This window comes from Palaemon carinicauda, chromosome 28 (genome assembly GCF_036898095.1).
Source record: "Palaemon carinicauda isolate YSFRI2023 chromosome 28, ASM3689809v2, whole genome shotgun sequence".
NCBI classification, from domain to species: domain Eukaryota; kingdom Metazoa; phylum Arthropoda; class Malacostraca; order Decapoda; family Palaemonidae; genus Palaemon; species Palaemon carinicauda.
This window is the reverse complement of record NC_090752.1, coordinates 99,379,634-99,404,981: the sequence shown is the minus strand read 5'-3', so window position 1 is coordinate 99,404,981 and position 25,348 is coordinate 99,379,634. Positions and strand designations below refer to the sequence as shown.

At 36.8% G+C, this 25,348-nt stretch overlaps 1 protein-coding gene and 1 long non-coding RNA gene across 9 annotated transcripts in view; both read left to right on the top strand.

The window, feature by feature from the left end:
* The window catches only part of sdk (sidekick cell adhesion molecule), a 223,097-nt gene extending 214,854 nt beyond the window's left edge, over window positions 1-8,243 (top strand). For 6 of the 8 annotated variants that reach the window (XM_068352203.1, XM_068352200.1, XM_068352198.1 and 3 more), the window contains one exon: window positions 4,947-8,243. In XM_068352203.1, the coding sequence (XP_068208304.1) occupies window positions 4,947-5,192 (246 nt within the window). In that variant the 3' untranslated portion in view covers window positions 5,193-8,243. The remainder of the gene's footprint in view (window positions 1-4,946) is intronic. The other 2 variants (XM_068352202.1, XM_068352197.1) reach the window with 1 other exon arrangement.
* Window positions 8,244-13,126: 4,883 nt separating this feature from the next.
* LOC137622113 (uncharacterized) lies at window positions 13,127-20,244 on the top strand. The gene is made up of 3 exons (XR_011040367.1): window positions 13,127-13,181; window positions 19,428-19,489; window positions 19,973-20,244. It is a non-coding gene; the product is annotated as an uncharacterized lncRNA (long non-coding RNA).
* Window positions 20,245-25,348: the final 5,104 nt, after the last annotated feature.

Genomic DNA, 25,348 nt, shown 5'->3' with positions numbered 1-25,348 from the left:
TATGCACCAGAGCTTGCTACGTCTTCATCTGTGCAGGTTGACCCATAGGTGTGTGCACTCACCTTGGAGAGGCTCAAGGTAGAAGGCACATCCTTCTCATCCTTTTGAGTTAAGGACCATGGAATTGTCTGCCATTATCTCTCTCCAATCTGCCATATGGCTTGACAAGTCGTCAGGTGGGCTGACGTACTTCGACAAGTCAACAGCGTTATTAACCTTAGTCTCTCTAGAGAAGTACAGGAGTCTCGTGCTGTCTGGTAGTAAGGCAGTAACCTTCCTGGCACACCAGTTTGCAGAGCTGTGGGCCATTTGGGTTCTGAAGAGGAGGGATGCCAAAAAACTTCAAGTCAACCAATCAATCTGAAGAGGAGGGATTCATTGATGTCCCAATTCTCAAAGCAAGTTGGTTTAGAGATAACTCTGTTGCTAAGGAATTCATTGGTACGGGCGACCAAGTCTCTTCTTCTGAGAAGTCATGTGCAGGTGGTAGTTAGGAAGTGGGAAACTATTTCACAGGACTCCCTTTTTCTTTAATGGCCCGGGACCTTCACAATGATTTACGGCTGGACCCTAAGGTTCAGCTATGCCTGTAGGATCAGTTGCAAGGAAGGGCCCCCTGGGACCTTTCCAAAACCCTTATTAGGACAGTTCACAACTCCTTCCCGATAAAGCCCTTTCGAGCCATCCGATCTGGTTCTTACAGAACACAAGGTGGTGGAAGAAGAAACGGAGAAGGAAACGCTGCCTGCTGCTAAGAGTAGGGGTATGCTTGTCATGCCATTGGGTAACCGTGCGGAGACATAGGGCCAAACCTTGAGTATTGAGTGTCCTTCAGGATAGCAACTTATTAGCATTTCAGGACTGCCCCTCCCCCCATCTCACACACTGATAAAGTTCTCATCCGATTCTTCAACATTGCCATAAGCCCTGCCCTAGTGGACAGAGGTAGTAGGTATATTGAAGAATGAGCTCAAAGTTGTTTGAGACATGTCTCCAGGTTTCTACAGTTGACTTCCTGGTGGAGAAGTCAACTGGGAAATGGAAACTGGTCATCAACCTCCCTCCACTGAACAACTTTGCCTGTCAAATGAAGTTCTGGATGGAAACAGTACGTCTGTGCTGATTTCCATCAGTGAGGGAGATCTCATGCTTTCAATGGACCTGAAGTGCACTTCCTTTTAAATACCTGTGCATCACTACTCATCAGGTGTTCACCTTGGGAGCAGTTTTGGCCTATTCGCAAAGGCTGATCCTGGTCTGATCTGTGGAGCAGTTGGTACAGGATCAAGATCATCTCACTTTTTGTCATGATCTAGGGATTGGGATAAACTGAGAATAATTAAGTCTTATACCCAAGCAGAGGTTGAAATACTTGGCATGCTGATAGACATTGCATCAACATGAGTATTTCCATCAGGCGATTGCATCAGCAAGCTTAAAGTAGTGTGACTGTTTCCTTTAAAGACAACTTCCAGCTCAGCACCAGGAGTCATCTTTGCAACCTTTCGTCACTGGAGAAATTTATCCTCACAGGCACTTTCACCAAAGATCTCTTCAGTGATGTTTGAAGGATCACTGGTCAGCCTCTAGGAATCTTCTTTTCCTTCCTGTTCCAGCGGGACAGGAGTCTCAAGTGGCTGAACTATGAAAACCTCACCAGGTGAGTCCCACTCTATTCTCTGCCCAAGGACATGCAACTGTTCTTGTATGCGTTGAAAGGGGTGGGCCACACACCTGAATGACTTGGTCATCTCTGAGGTGTAGTCAGAAGAAGGAAAGCATCTGCAAATCATTGTTTTTAAAATTCAGCAGCCTTTCTAGTACTGCAGGCATTCCAAGAATGATTGAGGAGGTACTTCTGAAATTTAACTTTCAGCAAATACTTTTATACTGAACAGGCTGGCATAACATAGTTTATATGTGACAGATTTATTGTAATGTTTCTGATTTTAAGATATTTTGTGTTTATTATTCATTAACTTTCATACAGTTTATTTATTTTCTTATTTCCTTTCCTCTCTGGGCTGTTTCTCCCAGTTGGAGCCCTGGGGCTTATAGAATTCTGCTTTTCCAACTAGGGTTGTAGCTTAGCGAATAATAATAATAATAATAATAATAATAATAATAATAATAATAATAATAATAATAATAATGCTATACTTGGTAGTGTTGATGAGGAACAATACTGCCAGAGTGGTTTACGTCAATGGTCTCACATCTCTCTGTGATGAAGCAGAATCACATCTGGGCAGTACTCTACACCATAGATTTGTCAACCAGGTATCTTGTAGACAAGGTACTAGCAGACACATTCAATAGCAGGGGAAGATTATAAGGTGGGAGTTGTCTCCACATCCTTGTATAGCACAGAGGCTTTTGCCTTTGTGGGGTTTTCTGGTGTTTTCTGGGGGTGGACCTGTTCACCAGGGGCTAAACAGGAAGTTCTTATATTTTGCTCTCCCGTTCTAGACCCATGGGCTGTGTTCGAAGATCCCTTCCAACACCCATGAGATCACCTGATTGTGTGCACCTTTCTGGGTACCTACAATGGTCCTCTGCAGCTGACTACCAGAGAAAGTAGGCTATCTTCTGCCATTGGTGTCCAAGAAGAGATACTTCTCCAGTCTGAGCATCTCTAGTGCTGATCGTTGGTTTCCCCTTCTTTCTTTGTTTAGTGAAGCACCTTTCACTTGCTACTGAGAAGGGTATAGAACTCTTCCTCAAGGGTGTTGTTTATGCTCGTGATGAGCTTTGAGCAGTCTTGCCTACCATGAGACCTCAGGCCTCCGGAGTGAGAAGTTACCCTTGTTCTCGAGACTCTTACACATATCCTCTTTGAGCCTTTGAGGAAGTGACAGACAGGTATCTGATTCTCAAAACTGTCATATTGTTAGCATAGTACCAGCAAAGAGATTATGTCAGTTATATGGTCTTTCTTACTTAGTTACCCACACTGAGTGATGAAAGGAAATCTTTAGTTTTCTCCCAGGTTTCGTGCTCAGAACTTAGAACCCGTCGTTCCACAACTCTAGGTTCAAGTCCTCCATTTCCTCTCTCTGTTATGCCTCAATTGATGTTATAGAGATGATGATCTTGTGTCATGTGATGGCTGCGTGGTGCTATTTCTAAATGATATGTCATCTAAGGCTGTTTGAGATGATCTGTAAAGAATACAGTGCAACTGCTGAGAGGGTCAAGATACCATCTAGGACCAGAGCTCATGAAGTTAAGGGTTTAGGTCCCACCCATGCCTTCAAGAAGAGTCTTGCAATCAGCCAGGTGTAGAACGCTAGGGTGTGTATACAGCAGACCACCTTTACGGCTTTTTTTATCCATGGGAGTATACCCACAAGTTCTTTGATACGTTTGTGCTTGGGCCTATGGTGACTATTCAAGTAGTTGTGTAACCAGCCCAGCTCCCAAAGAGGATAGTAAGTATCTTGTTTATGGTGATGCATAGATGTAAGTCTAGAATGAAAGGAAGAAGAATTGGCTTTTCTCCTTCATATTTCTGTCCCCTCTTGAGGATGAACTGATCAAAGCATTACTCTTCCGAGCCCCATTCTTTAGAATCTAGAGAAGTATCTATCCCATCATCCTTAGATGAAGAGATATGGTGGAGTATATACTAAACCATTAATCATCATACCTCAGGTATATCATTACAGAATCCTATCCCCTTCTGGAGAAGGGATCCCTCCTTTGACAACTTAGCAGTCTTCATGGACAGGACATGCCTTATCAACCTTTTCATTTCTATGATAGACAGATAAGAGGCTGCTCGAGTCTTTTACTTTGGTCCTGTATGGTACCAGGCACATTGAGACATCCAGGGAAGAAAATGAACCAGCTAGTTTCGGTTATTGGGGGATTTCCGACCTGCCAATAGTGAGTCCCCCTATTATCACTTTTACCCCCAAACGACGTACTGGTACGTTTCACAAAAGCCATCACTTTACCCCCATGGACGTACCGGTACGTCCTTGCAAAATAATGCTATAAAAAAAAATTTTCTTCATATTTTTTATAATTTTTTGAGAAAATTCAGGCATTTTCCAAGAGAATGAGACCAACCTGACCTCTCTATGACAAAAATTAAGGCTGTTAGAGCAATTTAAAAAAAATATACTGCAAAATGTGCTGGGAAAAAAATAACCCCCTGGGGGTTAAGGGTTGGAAATTTCCAAATATCCTGGGGGTAAAAGGGTTATAATGGACAAAAGAGTTGTATATTTGTATATTGAACTGAAGGTCAAAAGTGAAGAGTTCTGACAGGTGGGCGACCATGAGTACTCTCCCAAGCTCACCATCTGTTGTTAACTGCCTCGTTGAATAATTCAACGCTCGTTCCAGCTCTGCTGAAGACATGTTCCCTCAATTTTAAAGGATTCCTATTTATATAGGTAGGAAAAATACAAATTACTTTTAAAATTGGTCATTTCCGTATGAAGTTTCAAACAATAGATATTTACATTTTAATGCTTTTTCTAATACTCTTTGGATTTTCAATTTTTGAAATCAATCACTTGAAAATTTGGTGAATTCCCGAATACTTTGATTTAGATATGAAAGATTGAGGATAACTAAATGAGTTATTTTTCCCTATTTTCCAATGAAAAATAGTTTAAAGAGGTTAATGTGTGTAAAAATCTAATGGTAGTTTATGGTAGTACCCTTTATTTTATTAGAACAATTAAAACTGTAACTATGCACCTGACCGTACTTCAGGCATAAATTTAGTTTAATAAATTTTGGTACCGAGTACAAAAATTAAGGAGCACCCCATAAAGAAATTTACCTTAGATGTGGTATATATACAAATAGACAAAAGAAAGATTTATTTGTCTTTTATCTATCCTAAAAATGTTATATGGCCCTTTAATGTCTAATTCTTTTTGTCATAAAGTCATTATTTAATTTAACTTTTTACTTTTCTTTTCTTACAGCAGGAATCTGAGAGTGAGAATGAATCACATCATTCAGAGCCCCATTCCTTCGTGAACCACTACGCCAATGTCAACGAAACCTTCCGTCAATCTTGGCGACGCCAGAAACCAGTTCGAAATTACTCAAGCTATACAGACTCTGAGGCAGAGGGTAGTGCTGTCATGAGTCTTAATGGAGGCCAAATCATTATGAACAACATGGCTGGGTCTAGGGCCCCCTTGCCTGGTTTTTCTTCATTTGTATAGTCAGTACGCATAAGGGTACATAACTGATAAGAAAAGACAAGTTATTATAGTAAGTCTTTGTTAAACTTGTGATATCCTATGTTAGATATGGATGGCTCATTGTTAACTATAGAAAGAATTGTAAAAAATTGAAGGAAGTCATTATGTTACTGCCACATATTTAATTAATGGACCCTTGCGTCCTAAAATATCTGTGATATGTACAGCATTAGGCTAAAGATTCCAGTTGACTACTCCATTTTAGTTTTTATTGGATTCAACTTGATGATTCCTCTTATTAGAATGTTCACTCCACTTTACTCTTGATCCTTATTTTCAAGTTCCATTAATAGTGATTATGTAGATATACTATCAAATAGGAATTTGTATATTTTCTTCCAAATATCCTTCTCTTGTAAATACAATACTCCAGAATGAGTGTTGTATATTTGTGATTATGGCATTATGATAGGGATATGAATAGTGAGTCTTATGTTGGTGGTAATTACTATTATGCATTACATATACAAATTTTTACTATCTTGATTATTGTGTTCGAAGTTTGTAGGATGTAAATATTATTTATAACTTTGCGTGTGAGGATACTAGGTTTACATGTAGTTCTGTCAGTCAAATGTCAATTCCACAGAGAAGCAATGTGAAACCATCAACAAATTCTTCACCATAGGTGCTTTTTTATGATGTAAGTTTAATGCATTTGAGAAATTAATCATCAAGCTGCTTTTCATCCTCACCTTTCCAGAAGTAAAGATTCCCACATTAGGTAATGGTATGAAAATAAATGTAGATTCTGTCACTCATAATGTAGTAAGAAATGCCTTTGTATTTATATGCACAGACATACTTGAACACCCTACTTATTGTGGGGAAGTTTAATGGCTTAGTTGTTTTTCCTGGTGATCAGGCTGACCTCAGGTCCATGTATAACTTGCAAAATAAATGGCTGTTCATGATGTGCATTGAGTCTATTATGTATGCTCTAGAAGAAATAATTGTACAGACATATGTATATATACAGGTGGCGTGGCTGTGAGCATGCTGATCAATTCATATCATTTGCCCCTTTAGATGGTAGGTGGTTATTGAGCTTCCATTTTCTTTTGTACCAACCTTGACAACAGCATATGGGCTAATGTTGCATCTAGTTTCATAGTTGTGAGTGCTTTACTGTACTTGCTTTTCTTCCTGTAAGTAAACAAAGGTCTCATAGAAGTTAATCAGTTATGAGGAAATTTATATGTAATGATTGGTGAATAAACCGTGAGTTAGTTTTTGAAGAATCTCATTTTGTGAAAGCATTAATGAAAATTTGAGCAGTCAAAGATAGTGTTCCTGATGACAAGTACTGCTATTCACATGTGTAGGAAATAGAAATTTTATTAAGTAAAATGCATAGATTGTGTTTTAAGTAGTCAGTCAAGAAAAATGTCAGTGCAATACAGTATGCAATACACATATAAGGACCAATAACTTAGTTCTGTTTCTAGCTTAACACAAAGATAGCTTGCATGAGTTGTCAGCCGTACAATAGTAAACTGAATCCAGTTTAGGAAGTAAAGAAAAGTTATTAACAAAAATAGGACAAAGCTCAAGTTTGAAGTAGAATGTCCCCCCAAAAAAGGGTTTGAATCACTTATTGCTAAATGATGGGCATTTTTTGCACAAGAATATTTTCTTATTCAGTGTGTTCTAGTTTTTCATATTAAGTGACCAGCCAGAGGTATTTTCAGTATGTGCCAAGTGGAATGCATTCACTTTTCTTTGGTTTATTCATTCGTTATATGTTGATATTTAGCCTGTTTTAAAGGTGCTCTTTATTGTTATACTTAGATTTTCCTTTTTAAAAAGTATTTTTTCTTTTACTTACTACTATCATGATATTAGTTATTCTCTTTGCAGGTAATATAATTGAATGATTCAGGAAAATAATATGCAAACTTTACTCTTGTATTCTCCAAGTTGCTTTATGTTTGATAACATATGGTATATGTCATTCCACTCTTTTTTTTTCAAAGTTTTTATCTTGTGCCCAGAAACTAGAAACATTCAGTATTCAATTGCATTTATGAAACATAGTGTAGGGATCTGACTTTGTGTATAGTTTTGCCATCTTAATTTTGGTAAAGTATTGATCTCTTTAAGGTTACAAATTTGTGTACGGGATGTGACCTGTAACACTGCAGACTTATTGGAAGTGCCTCTAGTAGGTAATTTATTCTTAGTATACTTTTGGCAATATTAATATTTTGTATATGTAGATTATGTCAATTGGTAAAAAACCTGAATAGTCTTTCTCATTCTTCATCAGTGCATTTACATACATTCTACTCACAAACATTTGGAAAGTGCACAGTATTGTTATAAAGGTACGAATGTTTGTTGATAATGCTACGCCTGTGAGTTTCTTATAAGAAAATTTAGAGGCTGGCCATGTTTAGCATTTATTCTTTATTCATGAACATGAGATGCAAATATATGTCAGGATTTTCCAATCGGATTTGTTTTTACGGTTTTTTTTAATACAAAATAAAATGAATGTTTTCAGAAGAAAGGAATTGACAATTTTTTATATGAAACAACTAATTTTTTTTAACCAGTTTCTTCCTGACAGAAGCCGTTGGCTTTTAAATGCACAATATATCATACAGTGCACAACATAGCAGAAATTGCAGTACTTACAGACCATCGCTTTTTATTCTCCTTTGCTTTTAAGGTTTATTTGATTAATTTTGCCACTAAGGAAATATAAAAGAAAAAATATCAAGATATATGAATTTTTGTATGCAGGTAACTGAATAATGGATAATCACTTATTATCATTTTGTTAAGTGGTTAGTTGGCAATATTAACCCTTGGTGTGTAAGTCTAAAGGCACAGCTTGTATAAAGATTAAGTACTTGAAGCACAGTACTTACATATCATTTCCTTTCAGCCTTAAAAAGTGTGAGGTAGTGTGGAGTAGGAATTAACTCGTATTTCCATTGAATTTTTTTAACAGTACAATGTGTTTTTGTAAAATATTGTGAATTTTATAATAAAACTCAACAAATATTTCTTATTGTATTATCCTTATAAATTTTTTTCATTTTTGATCCGTGTTTCTGATAGTGTGTGGGGCCATTACGAAGATTCCTAGCACAAGTCTACTTTAGATTTTAACTGATTTATGTATTCATGCACAAAGGTGCCTCTAAATAGTCTTTCTGATGCTTTTGTTGGTAACAAAATAGATTCTAGTCATTTCTTTCTACTCCTAAGCAAAAAGGTCTTCATTGCCAAATTGCTGTACAATATTGTGCTAAGTTTTAAAGAGTCTAATGAGGGATATTGATTGTAGAATATCCTGTGCTTCACCTGATTAGGTATTTATAAAGGGTTCTTTGTATTGCTCTCTTGACATACAGCTGGTCTATTCCGACTAGTTCATCAATTAAACTTTGTCCTTCTAGTTTAATTCTGTATTAAGTTTGAGTACCTACAGACTCATAAAACATTGTAATGGGGTAGGAGGCAAAGGCATCGGAGTAACTACCATGCTTCAAACTAACTCAAAACTCAGTCTTATCTTTGTTCCGCCACTAATACAAACACTTTCATTCTTTATTAGAGGAATATACTTTAGGGGATAGTACCGGCTACCTCCCTCACACACACACCTGTGTTTTCTCATCACTTTTCTATTTTTGCTCGGTTGTGAGTGGACGTTGTCTCTTTACCGCTTAACACTGACAGGCCATTGACTAAACTTTAGTGATTTTTCTTGCATTTTCAGGTGTGAGTATTTCTTCTAGGCAGACATGCGAACTTATCCTGGACCTAAGGGGCGTGAATTCATCACCTTCATATCTCCAGTCGAGACCGACCCTTACTCCCTGTGCCTGACATGCAGAGGACACCCTTGTACACAGGAGGATACCACATTTCTTCTAGGCAGACATGCGAACTTATCCTGGACCTAAGGGGCGTGAATTCATCACCTTCATATCTCCAGTTGAGACCGACCCTTACTCCTGTGCCTGACATGCAGAGGACACCCTTGTACACAGGAGGATACCACACAGAAGGCCACGAGTGGTCATCCTCCCAGTGGGAGAGGTTTGCTAGAAGGCAGGAGAAGTCGAGAAAAAATTTGTCTCCTTCAGGATCATCCTCAAAGGGGAAGAAACCTCGACTTCCTTCTGCTTCTCGATCTCTACCCAAAGCCCCTGCTTGATCGGCCTCCCCATGGGAACAATTGAGTAGAAGCGGTGACCCTTTAACACCCGGACAACTCTTGTAACTGGAGGACTTCACTACTTCCCCTTGCAAAGCAGCACTACCCTCCACCTTAGGGGTCTTTCCTCATAGATGATGTACACCAGTTGTGGGCCTCCTAAGGGATTGCTGGTTCCCTGTCGAAGGAAGGTCCTCTGGGGCTTGTGCTGTTGGGGTCACAGGGGAAGTGTATACTGTCTCCTTCAGAGGTTGACATCGGTCTTCCTTTTAAAAATTCCAAAGGTTTCACACCGGCGGAGTCTCTAGTGCTTCGACCTGTGGAAGTGTTTGCTCCTGCATCCTCATTGTCTTCATCGAGAAAGCCGCTTGCGGCTGACCCTGCTCAGTGGGCTGACGACAGTGCACTACCTCATTCTGAGCTAGCTCGGCTGGTGGAGGGGGTGCAAAGTCCAATGCTTGTTCCTGCTCCTCTCAAGGGACACCTTTCTCATTTGCGGGTTTGGTCCTACCAAGTGGTCTCTGCCATGCGGGGCGTTGAGAAGGTTATTGAACTCATCTGTGCCTTTCTCTAGCCCGTTGGAGTATGGTTTGTCAGAACAAGAGAACGAGGTAGCTTGTAGGCTGGGTTCAGCTTCGATATCTCACTAGCGAGTTCGGCGCTTCCAGCAATCATCATCTTTCACTCGTCCGACCAATACATCTCGCCCTGCTGATTCGTCTCGCCCTTCCACTTCGACTCGCCCAGTTCCTGTTTTGGATTCTCACAGGAGCACTCCTGTGGGGTTCCTGATGAGCAACATAGTGGTACTGACATAACATGAGTGGACAATTCATGACCAGAGAGTTCTCGCTGACAACGACTAGCACTTGCCATCACCAGCTCACAACACACATTAGAGATGACCGACGCTATCCAGAGTGATTGCATAAACATCATACGGCAGATCCATCAACGACTAGACAGCACAGCTTTCCAGCTTGCGGCCAAGGACCAGCTTGCGACCAGGTTCCAGCTCGTGACTACGCTCCAGCTCATGACAACTCCTCAACTCGTGACCGTCCTTCAGCTCGTGACAACTCCTCAACTCTCAACCGTCCCTCAGCTCGTTACCGAAATTCAGCCCTCGGCAACACTTCAACTCATGATTACGCTTTAGCTCACGATAGTGCCTCAGCTCATTACTGCCCAGCAGTATGCAGCAACGCTGCCGTACGTAGATGCGTAGTGTCCCGTGACCACATAACATCACACGATCACGTAGCAACACAGCAGAGTGCTATCACGTTCAGAAGAGTTTCTTCTTGCAACTCCCTATGCACCAAGATAATCGAGTATGCTCGCCAAAAGCTTCAGCATCGATAGCTGTCCACCCACCAATTCCAGCTCATTCCTTCAAGACTGAACGCTACAGCATGCCGGTGCGCATGCAATCAGGTAAGTGTAAACATTCTTCACCGCAGGAGTACAGATCACGAACACCTCCTAGACAAACTCTGGAACATAAACTCCCCCGTGGGTCATTTTGATAATTACAACGATAAGAATGACATCTACATTCAATAAAAAAAATTGGGAACTGAAAGCAATGTGGATTACCTTTTCAAGTTTCTTATGAAGACTTGTTTATTTAATCAGGTATATTCATTGTTTGAAATAAGAATTATATAATAATCGCGAACGAAATTTTTGGCATCAATGACCATTGCTGCTATGATGCCAGATGATATTCAACAATCGATAAACATTCTGAACCTAACTAATCCTTTTTTTTCAGTTTTCTACTTATCCTCTGTTCCTGGATCTATTTTTCCAGCTTGATACCCAGTTAATTTAAACTTCACAATGCCATATCATGGTTTTCCACCACTTGTGTCCTGGTTAAATGATCTGATTATGAATTGCTTCTTATAAATTCAAGAATATAGATATATTCCCATACAATACTGACAGGGAAGAATATATATGAATTGGCACGAGTGCCTTATGTAGGCTATACGACATACTGGTGTATAGAGATGAAACTAACATCTTTAAAATTAAAGATAATGGATTATCCAAAGTGGGTATTTTGTATCATTTATATGTTATATATCATTCACAACACATTATGGAATAGATGACAAACTAACTGTTTTGAAATTGAAGAATGTTTTACCGAAAATATGTGTCGAGCATTATTTAAATGTTACCCTTCACAACAAATGACAGAATTGCTATTCATAATGACATGAGATTTAGGACAGAATCGAAGAAATTGACGAGTCCCTGAATGTTGTTACAAATTTTAAGATGAATTATGATACTAAGTAATAAAGAAAATAATACATTATGTCTATATAAAAGGAAGTTTCCCTTTATCTCTAAAGACACTAGTGTGTATAACTTTCAACTATTGAACAGCATTTGAATACCAAGTAAATTGCCTTATTTTACGCCAGTTTACGCTTTAGAATGCCACTTATCATTTTCTTTGAATACTTGAGAAATCGTTTTCTTTTATGAGCAGTTTATCTAAGGATGACCTATTTATTTTTTTCAGTTGTGGACTTGTTCAGGTGAATAGTCATACTGTATATTCACTCAGAGCATCGACGCTCATTTATATATAGCCTATAGCTTATGCTTAATAAAAATGGATTCTTCCATTTTCAAAGAAAATGTAAATAAGATTTTAAAGCAAGCACTAATGTAGGATAACCCAATTTACAAGTCATTCATAATCTGTTCTATTTTAGAAGTTAAATACGTGTGTGTGTGTGTGTGTGTGTGCGTGTGTGTGTGGAGAGAGAGAGAGAGAGAGAGAGAGAGAGAGAGAGAGAGAGAGAGAGAGAGAGAGAGAGAGAGAGAGAGAGAGAGAATTGATCGAGGCATCGTGGGAATTTAGTGTAAGAGGGAAATGTGTGAATCTGCAGGAAACGCGAATATGGTTATCTGTCTTCAATTTTAAAGTGGCTAGCTGTCTCTCACATCTGGTATTTATAATATATTCTTATAAGAATATGCCAATGATATTGTAAGAACATAAGCACTATGCAATAACGATATGCAGAATTTTTTTCTTATATATATTGAAGGCGTTTTAGGTAAACACAATTGTATCCATGTAAGGTAATTAACGAATAAAAGCATACTTCCCCACCCAGTTAATTTCAAGCGTTTTATCACACTTAAAATGCTACGGAAAAAAAATGCTACCAAATTGATTGCAGAACCTTTCTTCAACATTCCTTACAAGTATCAAAATTATTGAAATGATACTTATATCCAATATATTTTGGATCAAAATGGCAAAATGTACCAGGTAAGAAAATAATTTTTGTCCAGTGATTCACTTCAGTTGTGCCCCGTTTTTTTTTTTTTTTTTTTTTTTTTCTATCCATGCAATTAGTGTTATTCTGTTATTCACAAAAGAATTTTGAAAATATCTGAAATTTGATAATATCTTGTCCTGGGTAAGGAGCAAAAACTTTTTTGGTAATTTAATTGAAAATTAAATTTTGTTATGATTTCAGTAAAACTGTGTTTTTCAGTATCAATAAAATGGTTTCCAATGGACATGTAACTCTATAAAAAAAGAGAAAAAAATAGAATTTCCATTAGCAATAATGGTCATGAAGACCAAATACAGATGGAGCCACATCTCTCCCAAGGATGACAGAACAAGGATTTATGCTTCCTTGATTTTCAAAGTTCTACATTCTGAACCTTCAGAATGTTCAGAGCCATTAATGTCGTGTGGTTGAAGAGGTGAACGTCAATCGTGGATGTTATATGTAAGTATACTATTTTAATATTTGTCTTGGTCTGTACATTTCTGTGTTTCGTTCCCATATTCCAAGTATTACTCTGTGAAATCATGGTACTGGTGTTGTGAATTTGATTATGCTAAGATTGCCTTGTCAAACTATCCAAATTCTATTTTTTTTAAAGTTTCCTCATACTTTTGTTTGCTAGTCCCCCATACTTGAAAAGGGGCTTCTGTTCCTTTTCTATTGTAGGCCTACTAATGTTCTTATGCATTGTAATCTTTTGACTGCTTAATTGGGATTTGCGATATTTCTGGTTTAGGATACTTACATGTGTAAAGCAGTATAACGAACATGTTTATAATTTTTCTATTTTGAAGCTTTTAGTATATCCGTCGGTAATATTGTGCAAATCTGGGGAGAACATTTTACATAACTCTTAATTGCACAGTTCGTTGCTAGGGAGGATTTTTGGAAGTGAACTTTTATATATTAAACTATAAAATTGATATTTGTAGTTTCTTTTGCAGAAATGTTTAGTTTAATATTTAGTGACTTTGGTTACACGTTTATAGGTTTGGCGACTTAAATAACATATGTGAAAGTTAGTTATTTTAGTAAGTTGATGGTTTAGGGATTTTAGTAACAGTTGTAATGGATTAGTGATTTTAGTAAGTTGTGATGGTTGTGATTTTATTAACAGGTGTGATGGTTTAGTGACACTTGTGAAGGTTTAGTTAATTTGGTTACACACTTGTGAAGGTTTAGCGACTCTGGTTACACACTTGTGAAGGTTTAGCGACTCTGGTTACACACTTGTGAAGGTTTAGCGACTCTGGTTACACACTTGTGAAGGTTTAGCGACTCTGGTTACACACTTGTGAAGGTTTAGCGACTCTGGTTACACACTTGTGAAGGTTTAGCGACTCTGGTTACACACTTGTGAAGGTTTGGGAATTAAACAGGCTGGACGTTGATACGCCAACAGTAAAGCAACAGGTTCAGGGAAATCATGAACAAATAGGAAAAATGAGAAAATACTGCAAAAACTAATTTTAACTAATAAAGGACTATTGTAACAAGTTTTGATTCGCATTAAAAATTACCGTTGGTGTTTAATAGAATATATAAATAGCCCATTTCTTATCATTTCTGATATTTGATTTTTAATGTAGTTTAGAATCTTATTTTTCCTGGTTCTCTTTTGGTCTCTTCTTTTTAGGTTTAGTGATTTATCGTAAAGTGTTCCTCCAGTAATGAGCTTTGTTCTAATACCTTATCTGCTGTAACTCTGTTCTGCTTATTTCGTTTTCTTCTGGTCTTTTTCGTACTGCTTTTTCTCGAAATTAGTTTTCTTTCCTTCGCATCATCTTGGTTTCTTGAGGCTGTGGTTACGCCATTGTGAACATTGGTCTTTGTTAGTTTCAGCAGCGGGTTAGGTAGAGATTTTGGTCAACGTTTTTATAATAAGTGTGTTTTTTTTTTTTTTTTTTTACTAATCATAATTGTAATGTTCCAGCAGTTTTGGAGACCTTGCGTAACTGATTTTCTTGAATGTATGTATTTACACTTGGAGTTTTCCCGAGATTTGTAAAGATGTTTTTTCCTTAAATTTTTAGCTTTTAATGTACTATTGATTTAAATGGTGTTTTTAAATCATATAGTTTGCATTCCCATTATTTTTTATATTTCTAAAAGTAATTTTAGAATTTCTTTGGTAGTCTTGGAAATAAAATTTTCTCGTGCAAATTATTAAAAATTTAATATGAAACACATTTTCAAATATAACAATCAAAATTACTGTTTTATACCAACTGTAGGGAGCTTAACTTAAAATAATCTTCCTGCAATTTGTCATAAGACAAAAACACAATTGGTTTTGTAGTTCTTGGAATTATTTTTAGTTACCTGTACATGAATTGGATTGAATTTCCAGCGATTTTTTGAGAATTTTTACTTTTATCTTAATATGCGGGACTGAAATGTTTAAGGCGCTTTTACTATTTATAGAAGTGTTCTGGACAAAATTTTCATGTTCTGATTCTAGCTAATGGCTTGTATAAAGCTTCTCAAATTAGTGAGGATGTTAATCAAAATTTGTTGCTAATAACAATGAAAGTATGTCAATAATTTTATATATAGAATTATTGAAAACTCTTCAATCTGCCTCATTGTTGTGTATGGAGCTGAAAACTTCATCTTTATACCATAGTTAGGTACTTTGGTAATGCGGTTAGGTGTGGAAGGAAGTTTAATAGAAAGATGATTCGGTTATATTAGGATATTTAGACAGGTCGGTAGTGGAAATATATCAACATTGTTACATAGGCCTACCTATATAAAATATCTTGTGTATGAAAATTCTTTGTAAACTAGTCCCCATTGCAAATTAATCTTTTTAAACTAAGATACTTTAGGGTTACAGGATATTTTGCTTGATATTTGCACACATCAATGCAAATTTTTTTTGCAGGTATTGAGGTGAACCTGATGACGAAAGTTCCTATGGAAACAAGCTCAGTATTTCGTACCAGAAAACTTAAGATTTTTCACAATTCAGGTATTGTGGAATGACTCTAAAAAAAAGTAATTTGTTGCCATTTCGCCTGTGCAATTGAGAAACCTCGGTATTAGTAAGTGGATAAAATCTATTAAATTTTTTCTTTTAGCTTTAAAAGAAATTTAAAAATTAGCATGTATTAAATTTAAAGGTTTAATTCAATACAAAATAGCATACTAAATGTATCACATGCTTAGAAATTGGGTAACTATATGTTCAGTATTTAACGTGTGGGGACGTTTGTAGATTATTTTAAGTAAAATTGTGTAACTTTAATATTAAATTATCATACTTTAATGTTTTATTAAAAACTCGAAGTAAAAATACTAAATTTGCAATAGGACAATGTTGTATAAACTGTCACGTTCATGTGGATAGTTAGTCAGTTACCGATGTATAAAACATCAGTATACCAGTTAAAGTTCATGTACATGTTCTTGAAGAAATGTAAAACTAAATTGATGAAAAAAATAAATTGTAGATTCAGGTTAAGGGGAACGAGTGGAAAGTTTGTTGGGGAAATGGTGTAAAGTTTGTTTGTTGGGGAAATGGTGTAAAGTTTGTTTGTTGGGGAAATGGTGTAAAGTTTGTTTGTTGGGGAAATGGTGTAAAGTTTGTTTGTTGGGGAAATGGTGTAAAGTTTGTTTGTTGGGGAAATGGTGTAAAGTTTGTTTGTTGGGGAAATGGTGTAAAGTTTGTTTGTTGGGGAAATGGTGTTAAGTTTGTTTGTTGGGGAAATGGTGTAAAGTTTGTTTGTTGGGGAAATGGTGTTAAGTTTGTTTGTTGGGGAAATGGTGTTAAGTTTGTTTGTTGGGGAAATGGTGTTAAGTTTGTTTGTTGGGGAAATGGTGTTAAGTTTGTTTGTTGGGGAAATGGTGTTAAGTTTGTTTGTTGGGGAAATGGTGTTAAGTTTGTTTGTTGGGGAAATGGTGTTAAGTTTGTTTGTTGGGGAAATGGTGTTAAGTTTGTTTGTTGGGGAAATGGTGTTAAGTTTGTTTGTTGGGGAAATGGTGTTAAGTTTGTTTGTTGGGGAAATGGTGTTAAGTTTGTTTGTTGGGGAAATGGTGTTAAGTTTGTTTGTTGGGGAAATGGTGTTAAGTTTGTTTGTTGGGGAAATGGTGTTAAGTGTGTTTGTTGGGGAAATGGTGTTAAGTGTGTTTGTTGGGGAAATGGTGTTAAGTGTGTTTGTTGGGGAAATGGTGTTAAGTGTGTTTGTTGGGGAAATGGTGTTAAGTGTGTTTGTTGGGGAAATGGTGTTAAGTGTGTTTGTTGGGGAAATGGTGTTAAGTGTGTTTGTTGGGGAAATGGTGTTAAGTTTGTTTGTTGGGGAAATGGTGCTAAGTTTGTTTGTTGGGGAAATGGTGCTAAGTTTGTTTGTTGGGGAAATGGTGTAAAGTTTGTTTGTTGGGGAAATGGTGCTAAGTTTGTTTGTTGGGGAAATGGTGCTAAGTTTGTTTGTTGGGGAAATGGTGCTAAGTTTGTTTGTTGGGGAAATGGTGCTAAGTGTGTTTGTTGGGGAAATGGTGTTAAGTGTGTTTGTTGGGGAAATGGTGTTAAGTGTGTTTGTTGGGGAAATGGTGTTAAGTGTGTTTGTTGGGGAAATGGTGTTAAGTGTGTTTGTTGGGGAAATGGTGTTAAGTGTGTTTGTTGGGGAAATGGTGCTAAGTGTGTTTGTTGGGGAAATGGTGCTAAGTGTGTTTGTTGGGGAAATGGTGCTAAGTGTGTTTGTTGGGGAAATGGTGCTAAGTGTGTTTGTTGGGGAAATGGTGCTAAGTGTGTTTGTTGGGGAAATGGTGCTAAGTGTGTTTGTTGGGGAAATGGTGCTAAGTGTGTTTGTTGGGGAAATGGTGCTAAGTGTGTTTGTTGGGGAAATGGTGCTAAGTGTGTTTGTTGGGGAAATGGTGCTAAGTGTGTTTGTTGGGGAAATGGTGCTAAGTGTGTTTGTTGGGGAAATGGTGCTAAGTGTGTTTGTTGGGGAAATGGTGCTAAGTGTGTTTGTTGGGGAAATGGTGCTAAGTGTGTTTGTTGGGGAAATGGTGCTAAGTGTGTTTGTTGGGGAAATGGTGCTAAGTGTGTTTGTTGGGGAAATGGTGCTAAGTGTGTTTGTTGGGGAAATGGTGCTAAGTGTGTTTGTTGGGGAAATGGCGTTAAGTGTGTTTGTTGGGGAAATGGCGCTAAGTGTGTTTGTTGGGGAAATGGTGCTAAGTGTGTTTGTTGGGGAAATGGTGTAAAGTTTGTTTGTTGGGGAAATGGTGTAAAGTTTGTTTGTTGGGGAAATGGTGTAAAGTTTGTTTGTTGGGGAAATGGTGTAAAGTTTGTTTGTTGGGGAAATGGTGTAAAGTTTGTTTGTTGGGGAAATGGTGTAAAGTTTGTTTGTTGGGGAAATGGTGCTAAGTTTGTTTGTTGGGGAAATGGTGCTAAGTTTGTTTGTTGGGGAAATGGTGCTAAGTTTGTTTGTTGGGGAAATGGTGTTAAGTGTGTTTGTTGGGGAAATGGTGCTAAGTGTGTTTGTTGGGGAAATGGTGCTAAGTGTGTTTGTTGGGGAAATGGTGCTAAGTGTGTTTGTTGGGGAAATGGTGCTAAGTGTGTTTGTTGGGGAAATGGTGCTAAGTGTGTTTGTTGGGGAAATGGTGCTAAGTGTGTTTGTTGGGGAAATGGTGCTAAGTGTGTTTGTTGGGGAAATGGTGCTAAGTGTGTTTGTTGGGGAAATGGTGCTAAGTGTGTTTGTTGGGGAAATGGTGCTAAGTGTGTTTGTTGGGGAAATGGTGCTAAGTGTGTTTGTTGGGGAAATGGTGCTAAGTGTGTTTGTTGGGGAAATGGTGCTAAGTGTGTTTGTTGGGGAAATGGTGCTAAGTGTGTTTGTTGGGGAAATGGTGCTAAGTGTGTTTGTTGGGGAAATGGTGCTAAGTGTGTTTGTTGGGGAAATGGCGCTAAGTGTGTTTGTTGGGGAAATGGCGTTAAGTGTGTTTGTTGGGGAAATGGCGTTAAGTGTGTTTGTTGGGGAAATGGTGTTAAGTGTGTTTGTTGGGGAAATGGTGTTAAGTTTGTTTGTTGGGGAAATGGTGTTAAGCTTGTTTGTTGGGGAAATGGTGTTAAGTTTGTTTGTTGGGGAAAGGGTGGAAAGTTTGTTTGTTGGGGAAAGGGTGGAAAGTTTGTTTGTTGGGGAAAGGGTGAAAAGTTTGTTTGTTGTGGAAAGTTTGTTTGTTGTGGAAAGTTTGTTGTGGAAAGTTTGTTTGTTGTGGAAAGTTTGTTTGTTGTGGAAAGTTTGTTTGTTGGGGAAAGGGTGGAAAGTTTGTTTGTTGGGGAAAGGGTGGAAAGTTTGTTTGTTGGGGAAAGGGTGGAAAGTTTGTTTGTTGGGGAAAGGGTGGAAAGTTTGTTTGTTGGGGAAAGGGTGGAAAGTTTGTTTGTTGGGGAAAGGGTGGAAAGTTTGTTTGTTGGGGAAAGGGTGGAAAGTTTGTTTGTTGGGGAAAGGGTGGAAAGTTTGTTTGTTGGGGAAAGGGTGGAAAGTTTGTTTGTTGGGGAAAGGGTGGAAAGTTTGTTTGTTGGGGAAATGAGTGGAAAGTTTGTTGCGTAACCCCTTCCCCATAAGGATTCAGCTCATTGGAGTATTTAACAGGAAGTTTTTTTTTTAGCTTAATTTTCTTTATGATAATAGAGACAAGCAATGAAACTATTAGAAAATATCATTTTAAACTAATACTGAATTGTTTCAGATTGCAGTTTCGTAAGTTACATTTGGCATCGAATGGATATTAGGTGACGCTACTGTGAAAAGGTAAATTTTACTCAGTTGTTCAGACTTTAATTTTCAAGTTAAAAACAGATTTAAAAATATTAAATTACATAACTAGGATTTACCATTGTTTGAAAAAATTACTTTAAATGAAAACCTAGTTAATTAAAAATATAACCTAGTAAGAATTTTCCCGTGTTAAAGTAGGTTTTCGCTATGTTAAATGGCAATTAAATTTTTTAACCCTATTTAAACTTTAATTTTGTAACATAAGAATTTTCCTGTATCAGTGTTTTTTAACTGGTAAATGCTAATTTTGTATTTCGATATCAGGTTTAAAAGTTAAAAAAAAAAAAAACTAGTAATACCTTATTTAATTCATAAATTTAGATTTAATATTTTGTAGATCACTTAATTTCCAAACTAGTGAAAATTCCAGTTTTATAGAATCTTTTGCAAACATATGCCCATCTATGAAAATCAAATTACAATTTTGCCAAGATATTAAATAGAATTTTCTTTCAGATACGGTTGGTTGCAAGTTACAAGAAACTCCAGAGAACAAGACGAGACGTACTGGAGATAAGAACATAGAATGAAGAACAGGACCAGATGAAAGACACAGAATGAAGAACGGGACCAGATGAAAGACGCAGAATGAAGAACGGGACCAGATGAAAGACGCAGAATGAAGAACGGGACCAGATGAAAGACGCAGAATGAAGAACAGGACCAGATGAAAGACGCAGAATGAAGAACAGGACCAGATGAAAGACGCAGAATGAAGAACAGGACCAGATGAAAGACGCAGAATGAAGAACAGGACCAGATGAAAGACGCAGAATGAAGAACAGGACCAGATGAAAGACGCAGAATGAAGAACAGGACCAGATGAAAGACGCAGAATGAAGAACAGGACCAGATGAAAGACGCAGAATGAAGAACAGGACCAGATGAAAGACGCAGAATGAAGAACAGGACCAGATGAAAGACGCAGAATGAAGAACAGGACCTGATGAAAGACGCAGAATGAAGAACAGGACCTGATGAAAGACGCAGAATGAAGAACAGGACCTGATGAAAGACGCAGAATGAAGAACAGGACCTGATGAAAGACGCAGAATGAAGAACAGGACCTGATGAAAGACGCAGAATGAAGAACAGGACCTGATGAAAGACGCAGAATGAAGAACAGGACCAGATGAAAGACGCAGAATGAAGAACAGGACCAGATGAAAGACGCAGAATGAAGAACAGGACCAGATGAAAGACGCAGAATGAAGAACAGGACCAGATGAAAGACGCAGAATGAAGAACAGGACCAGATGAAAGACGCAGAATGAAGAACAGGACCAGATGAAAGACGCAGAATGAAGAACAGGACCAGATGAAAGACGCAGAATGAAGAACAGGACCAGATGAAAGACGCAGAATGAAGAACAGGACCAGATGAAAGACGCAGAATGAAGAACAGGACCAGATGAAAGACGCAGAATGAAGAACAGGACCAGATGAAAGACGCAGAATGAAGAACAGGACCAGATGAAAGACATAGAATGAAGAACAGGACAAAATGAAAGATACGTTCAGAAGACGACTAGAGAATAGATACGATGATTGAATGAAGATAAATCAGGACAAAAACAACAATTAATGGAGTAAATATATTGTATTGAATAAAATCAAAAGTAGAAAAAACTTAATTTATTCTTTAAAATCTCATTACTTCTCATTACTAAACATAGAAAGACAAATATAGAAGAGTATAATAGTTAGATTTTAAAGAGATGGAAAGTTGAGAAATCTAAATCCTGAACAGTCAAGAGTTTGATATAAAATTAGTTTAATTATAACGGTAGCAAATTTGACCATTTAGAAAGCTTTATTTCAGAATTTACAAATGACATGACTTAAACCTGAATCAGCAGGGAAAGATTAGTGAAAAATTTATGGTTTGAAACTTTCACAAAAAATCTGAAAATATTACTGAGAAAGCAATTTACTAAAGAACACTAGCCAAAGGGTCCAAAGATTAATTAAAGGTAGCAATTAGAAGACCCAGAAAATATTACTGAAAGCAATTTACTAAAGAACACTAGCCAAAGGGTCCAAAGATTAATAAAAGGTAGCAATTAAAGACCCAGGAAATATTACTGAAAGAAATTTACTAAAGAACACTAGCCAAAGGGTCCAAAGATTAATAAAAGGTAGCAATTAGAAGACCCAGAAAATATTACTGAAGGCAATTTACTAAAGAACACTAGCCAAAGGGTCCAAAGATTAATAAAAGGTAGCAATTAGAAGACCCAGAAAATATTACTGAAGGCAATTTACTAAAGAACACTAGCCAAGGGGTCCAAAGATTAATAAAAGGTAGCAATTAGAAGACCCAGAAAATATTACTGAAAGCAATTTACTAAAGAGCACTAACCAAAGGGTCCAAAGATTAATAAAAGGTAGCAATTAGAAGACCCAGAAAAATTACTAAAAGCAATTTACCAAAGAACACTAGCCAAAGGGTCCAAAGATTAATAAAAGGTAGCAATTAGAAGACCCAGAAAATATTACTGAGAAAGAAATTTACTAAAGAACACTAGCCAAAGGGTCCAAAGATTAATAAAATGTAGCAATTAGAAGACCCAGGCCTACATGGCTGAGAACTATAAAGGGCGAAGTAGATGAATGGAGAAGTATTGAATTAAAAGCTAAAGATAAGAGACGATTGGCGAAATTGACTGAGGCCCTTTGCGTCAATAGGCGTAGGAGATGATAAAATCGAAACACATCAAAGCTTTTCGCTTTAGATTGAACTTTAGAATATAGAAGGATAAACCTGTTATATCCAGTCGCTTGCCAATTGCATTATGGTAAAAACTATGGTAAACTTAATTCATAACTAATAAAGCTAAAACTTAAACTTAATGAAACTCAGGACAAAGCTATTTCATGCGAGCTCAATTTCTGTAACACTGAGCTCTCGGTAACTTCAAACAAGATATGTTTTAAACATAACTCAAATCTTAAGGCTATTACTCTCAATAAGATTGTTGATCCAAAATAAATTATTTTTCCTATTACAACTTAGAACTGTTTAGACTACCTACAACACTGCCAAATTCATGCTAGATTTCCCTAAAATCATTAGTCTTTTAAATATATGAGAACAAAAGCTAAATTAGAGAACCAAATATAACAGATTAACACTTTGCTCTACTGTTAGGCTCCGTCCCCAGGACTGAACATTGTTCGGTGAACTTTTTCTGATCGAACTAAGTTCGGTAAAGGACATTTAAGCTTGGGTCCAAACGATAACAGTTAAGCAGCAAGAGCTTGGTGACGGCAGCAAGGGTGATTGTTGCAAACTTGGTTGTACGGGTAACAAGGAAATGAACATTGGTAAGGAAAAAGAGAAAATTATCTTGTGTATTGTTATTGAAGAAAATTTGGTGCCTAGCGTGTTTACAAAGGAGAGAGAATTTGGGAAGCCGTATATGTTATAATACTACAGTAGTTATAAAGTGAATCAGATCTAGATGGAGTTAGTGAATCAGATCTAGATGGGTTAAGTGAATCAGATCTAGATGAAGTTAAGTGAATCAGATCTAGATGGAGTTATCAAGCTAATCAGATCTAGATGGATTAAGTGAATCAGATCTAGATGGAGTTATCAAGCTAATCAGATCTAGATGGATTGAGTGAATCAGATCTAGATGGAGTTATCAAGCTAATCAGATCTAGATAGATTAAGTTAATCAGATCTAGATGGATTAATTGAATCAGATCTAGATGGAGTTATAAAGTGAATCGGATCTAAATGGAGTTATCAAGTGAATCAGATCTAGATGGATTAAGTGAATCAGATCTAGATGGAGTTATCAAGTGAATCGGATCTAGATGGAGTTATCAAGTGAATCAGATCTAGATGGAGTTATAAAGTGATTCGCATCTAAATGGAGTTATCAAGTGAATCGGATCTAGATGGAGTTAAGTGAATGGGATCTAGATGGAGTTATAAAGTGAATCAGATCTAGATGGATTTAAGTGAATCGGATCTAGATGGAGTTATCAAGTGAATCAGAGATTTCATAAATTTTATGAGAATGGATTCAAATGCATTGATAGGGCAATGTCACTGTCCCTTGCCTCTGCCATTCATGGGGGGCCTTTAAACCTTTAAACGAGCACAGCCCTCGTTACTTCGGTAATTATACAAAACACCTATACCGAATTTCGTCAAGCAAAGCTCGTCCATGTGGACGAAGCCTTACAGCACTATTGTATAAGTCGTTAGCTTTAACGCGCCACCACTTAAAAGAAAAAAACAGACTTACTAACTCCTTTATATATATCTAGTTTAACCATTACAACCACTTTCATATGATCAGATAGGAAACTAAACACGATTACAATCAGGGAAAATTTTTAGTATCAACCATAACTGTTAAATTAAAAAATCAAAGAATATCTTTGAAAATTTGCAACGAAAGTTAAAACTTCACCTATCTACATTATGTAACCTGAACTCTCAAGGAAGCTATACAGACCTTTGCACTCGCTGAATTTACCGGTTATCCAAAACCAAAAAGACAAAGGAAAACATTACGATTAACGAAATTGTATATCTCAACTTTAGTTAATAGAAATTGAAACTAAAACGTTCGTTTTTTCTTCCTTACCAGGCTACTTTCCCTTCATTAGGTCCCTTAGACTTGATTGACTGATTTAAAATTCTCTGGCATTCTTAGACTTGAAGCATTTTGGTTCTCAAACTATGTTTGAACTTAGAAGTCAGCCTTGTAATAATAATAATAATAATAATAATAATAATAATAATAATAATAATAATAATAATAATAATTAGATACTTGTTTATTTGTTTACTTGTTTTACTTGTTTTGTGTTTAAATCCAACCCTCCACTGAAGTCGAGTGAACTACTCCTCGGGCGGGTCCATATTAATCATCTAACGAAACATTTTCAATATAACTTATACAATTCTTTGATTGCAGAAAATGTTCAAGTGCACAGACTTGTGAAGTTCTCTCTCTCTCTCTCTCTCTCTCTCTCTCTCTCTCTCTCTCTCTCTCTCTCTCTCTCTCTCTCTACCATAAACCCTAAGATTTTGTGCAAGTCGTGTAATGCTGTTAACAGAACAGCCATATTTATTGTTAAAAGGAGGTAAAAAAGATAGGTATGTTTTTATTATCAATAAGAAGTTACTTAATTGTAATTAAAATAATCATTAAGGTGATCTTGGCTTTGACTTTCAACCCAATCACTTCCAAAATCTAATCCAATTGTCCTTGGATCATGGCCAATCATCCTACCATAATCATGAGATTCGGTCAGACAAACAAATAAATGGCCACCTATCAAATATATACACACCATCACAACATAACCTTCGCAAGGAAGTTGGCTAAAGAAAAAATATCCTGATTCCAGTACATTTAATAATTAAAACGAATTCAGACAATTTATTGACATAAAAAGGCGTCAAAAGGAACTGTTAGTCTTGCCCACTCTATCTTTGATTTATATAATTGAACATAAGCTAAGAACAAAAGTCAAACCCCAGTAACAAAAAAAAAAAAAAAAAAAAAATACATGAAGATACAACTAGTTTCTACAAATGCAAACACTTTCTGCATGAATAATTTTGAATTTTTATAAAGTGAATTCACACAAATCTTATGATACTATTTCACCGGATTAAAATTACATAATGCTTAATCATAGTTATAATTTTCCTGAACAATTCTAGAAAATTGCTAAGTTTCAGAAGAAATGGACTATACTAAATACATCCTTGTTATAATTTATTTGAATGCTACAATAGCACTCCAAATTGACTTAACATGTTCGAAGTAACAGAAATTTTAATTGCATAAAATATATTTT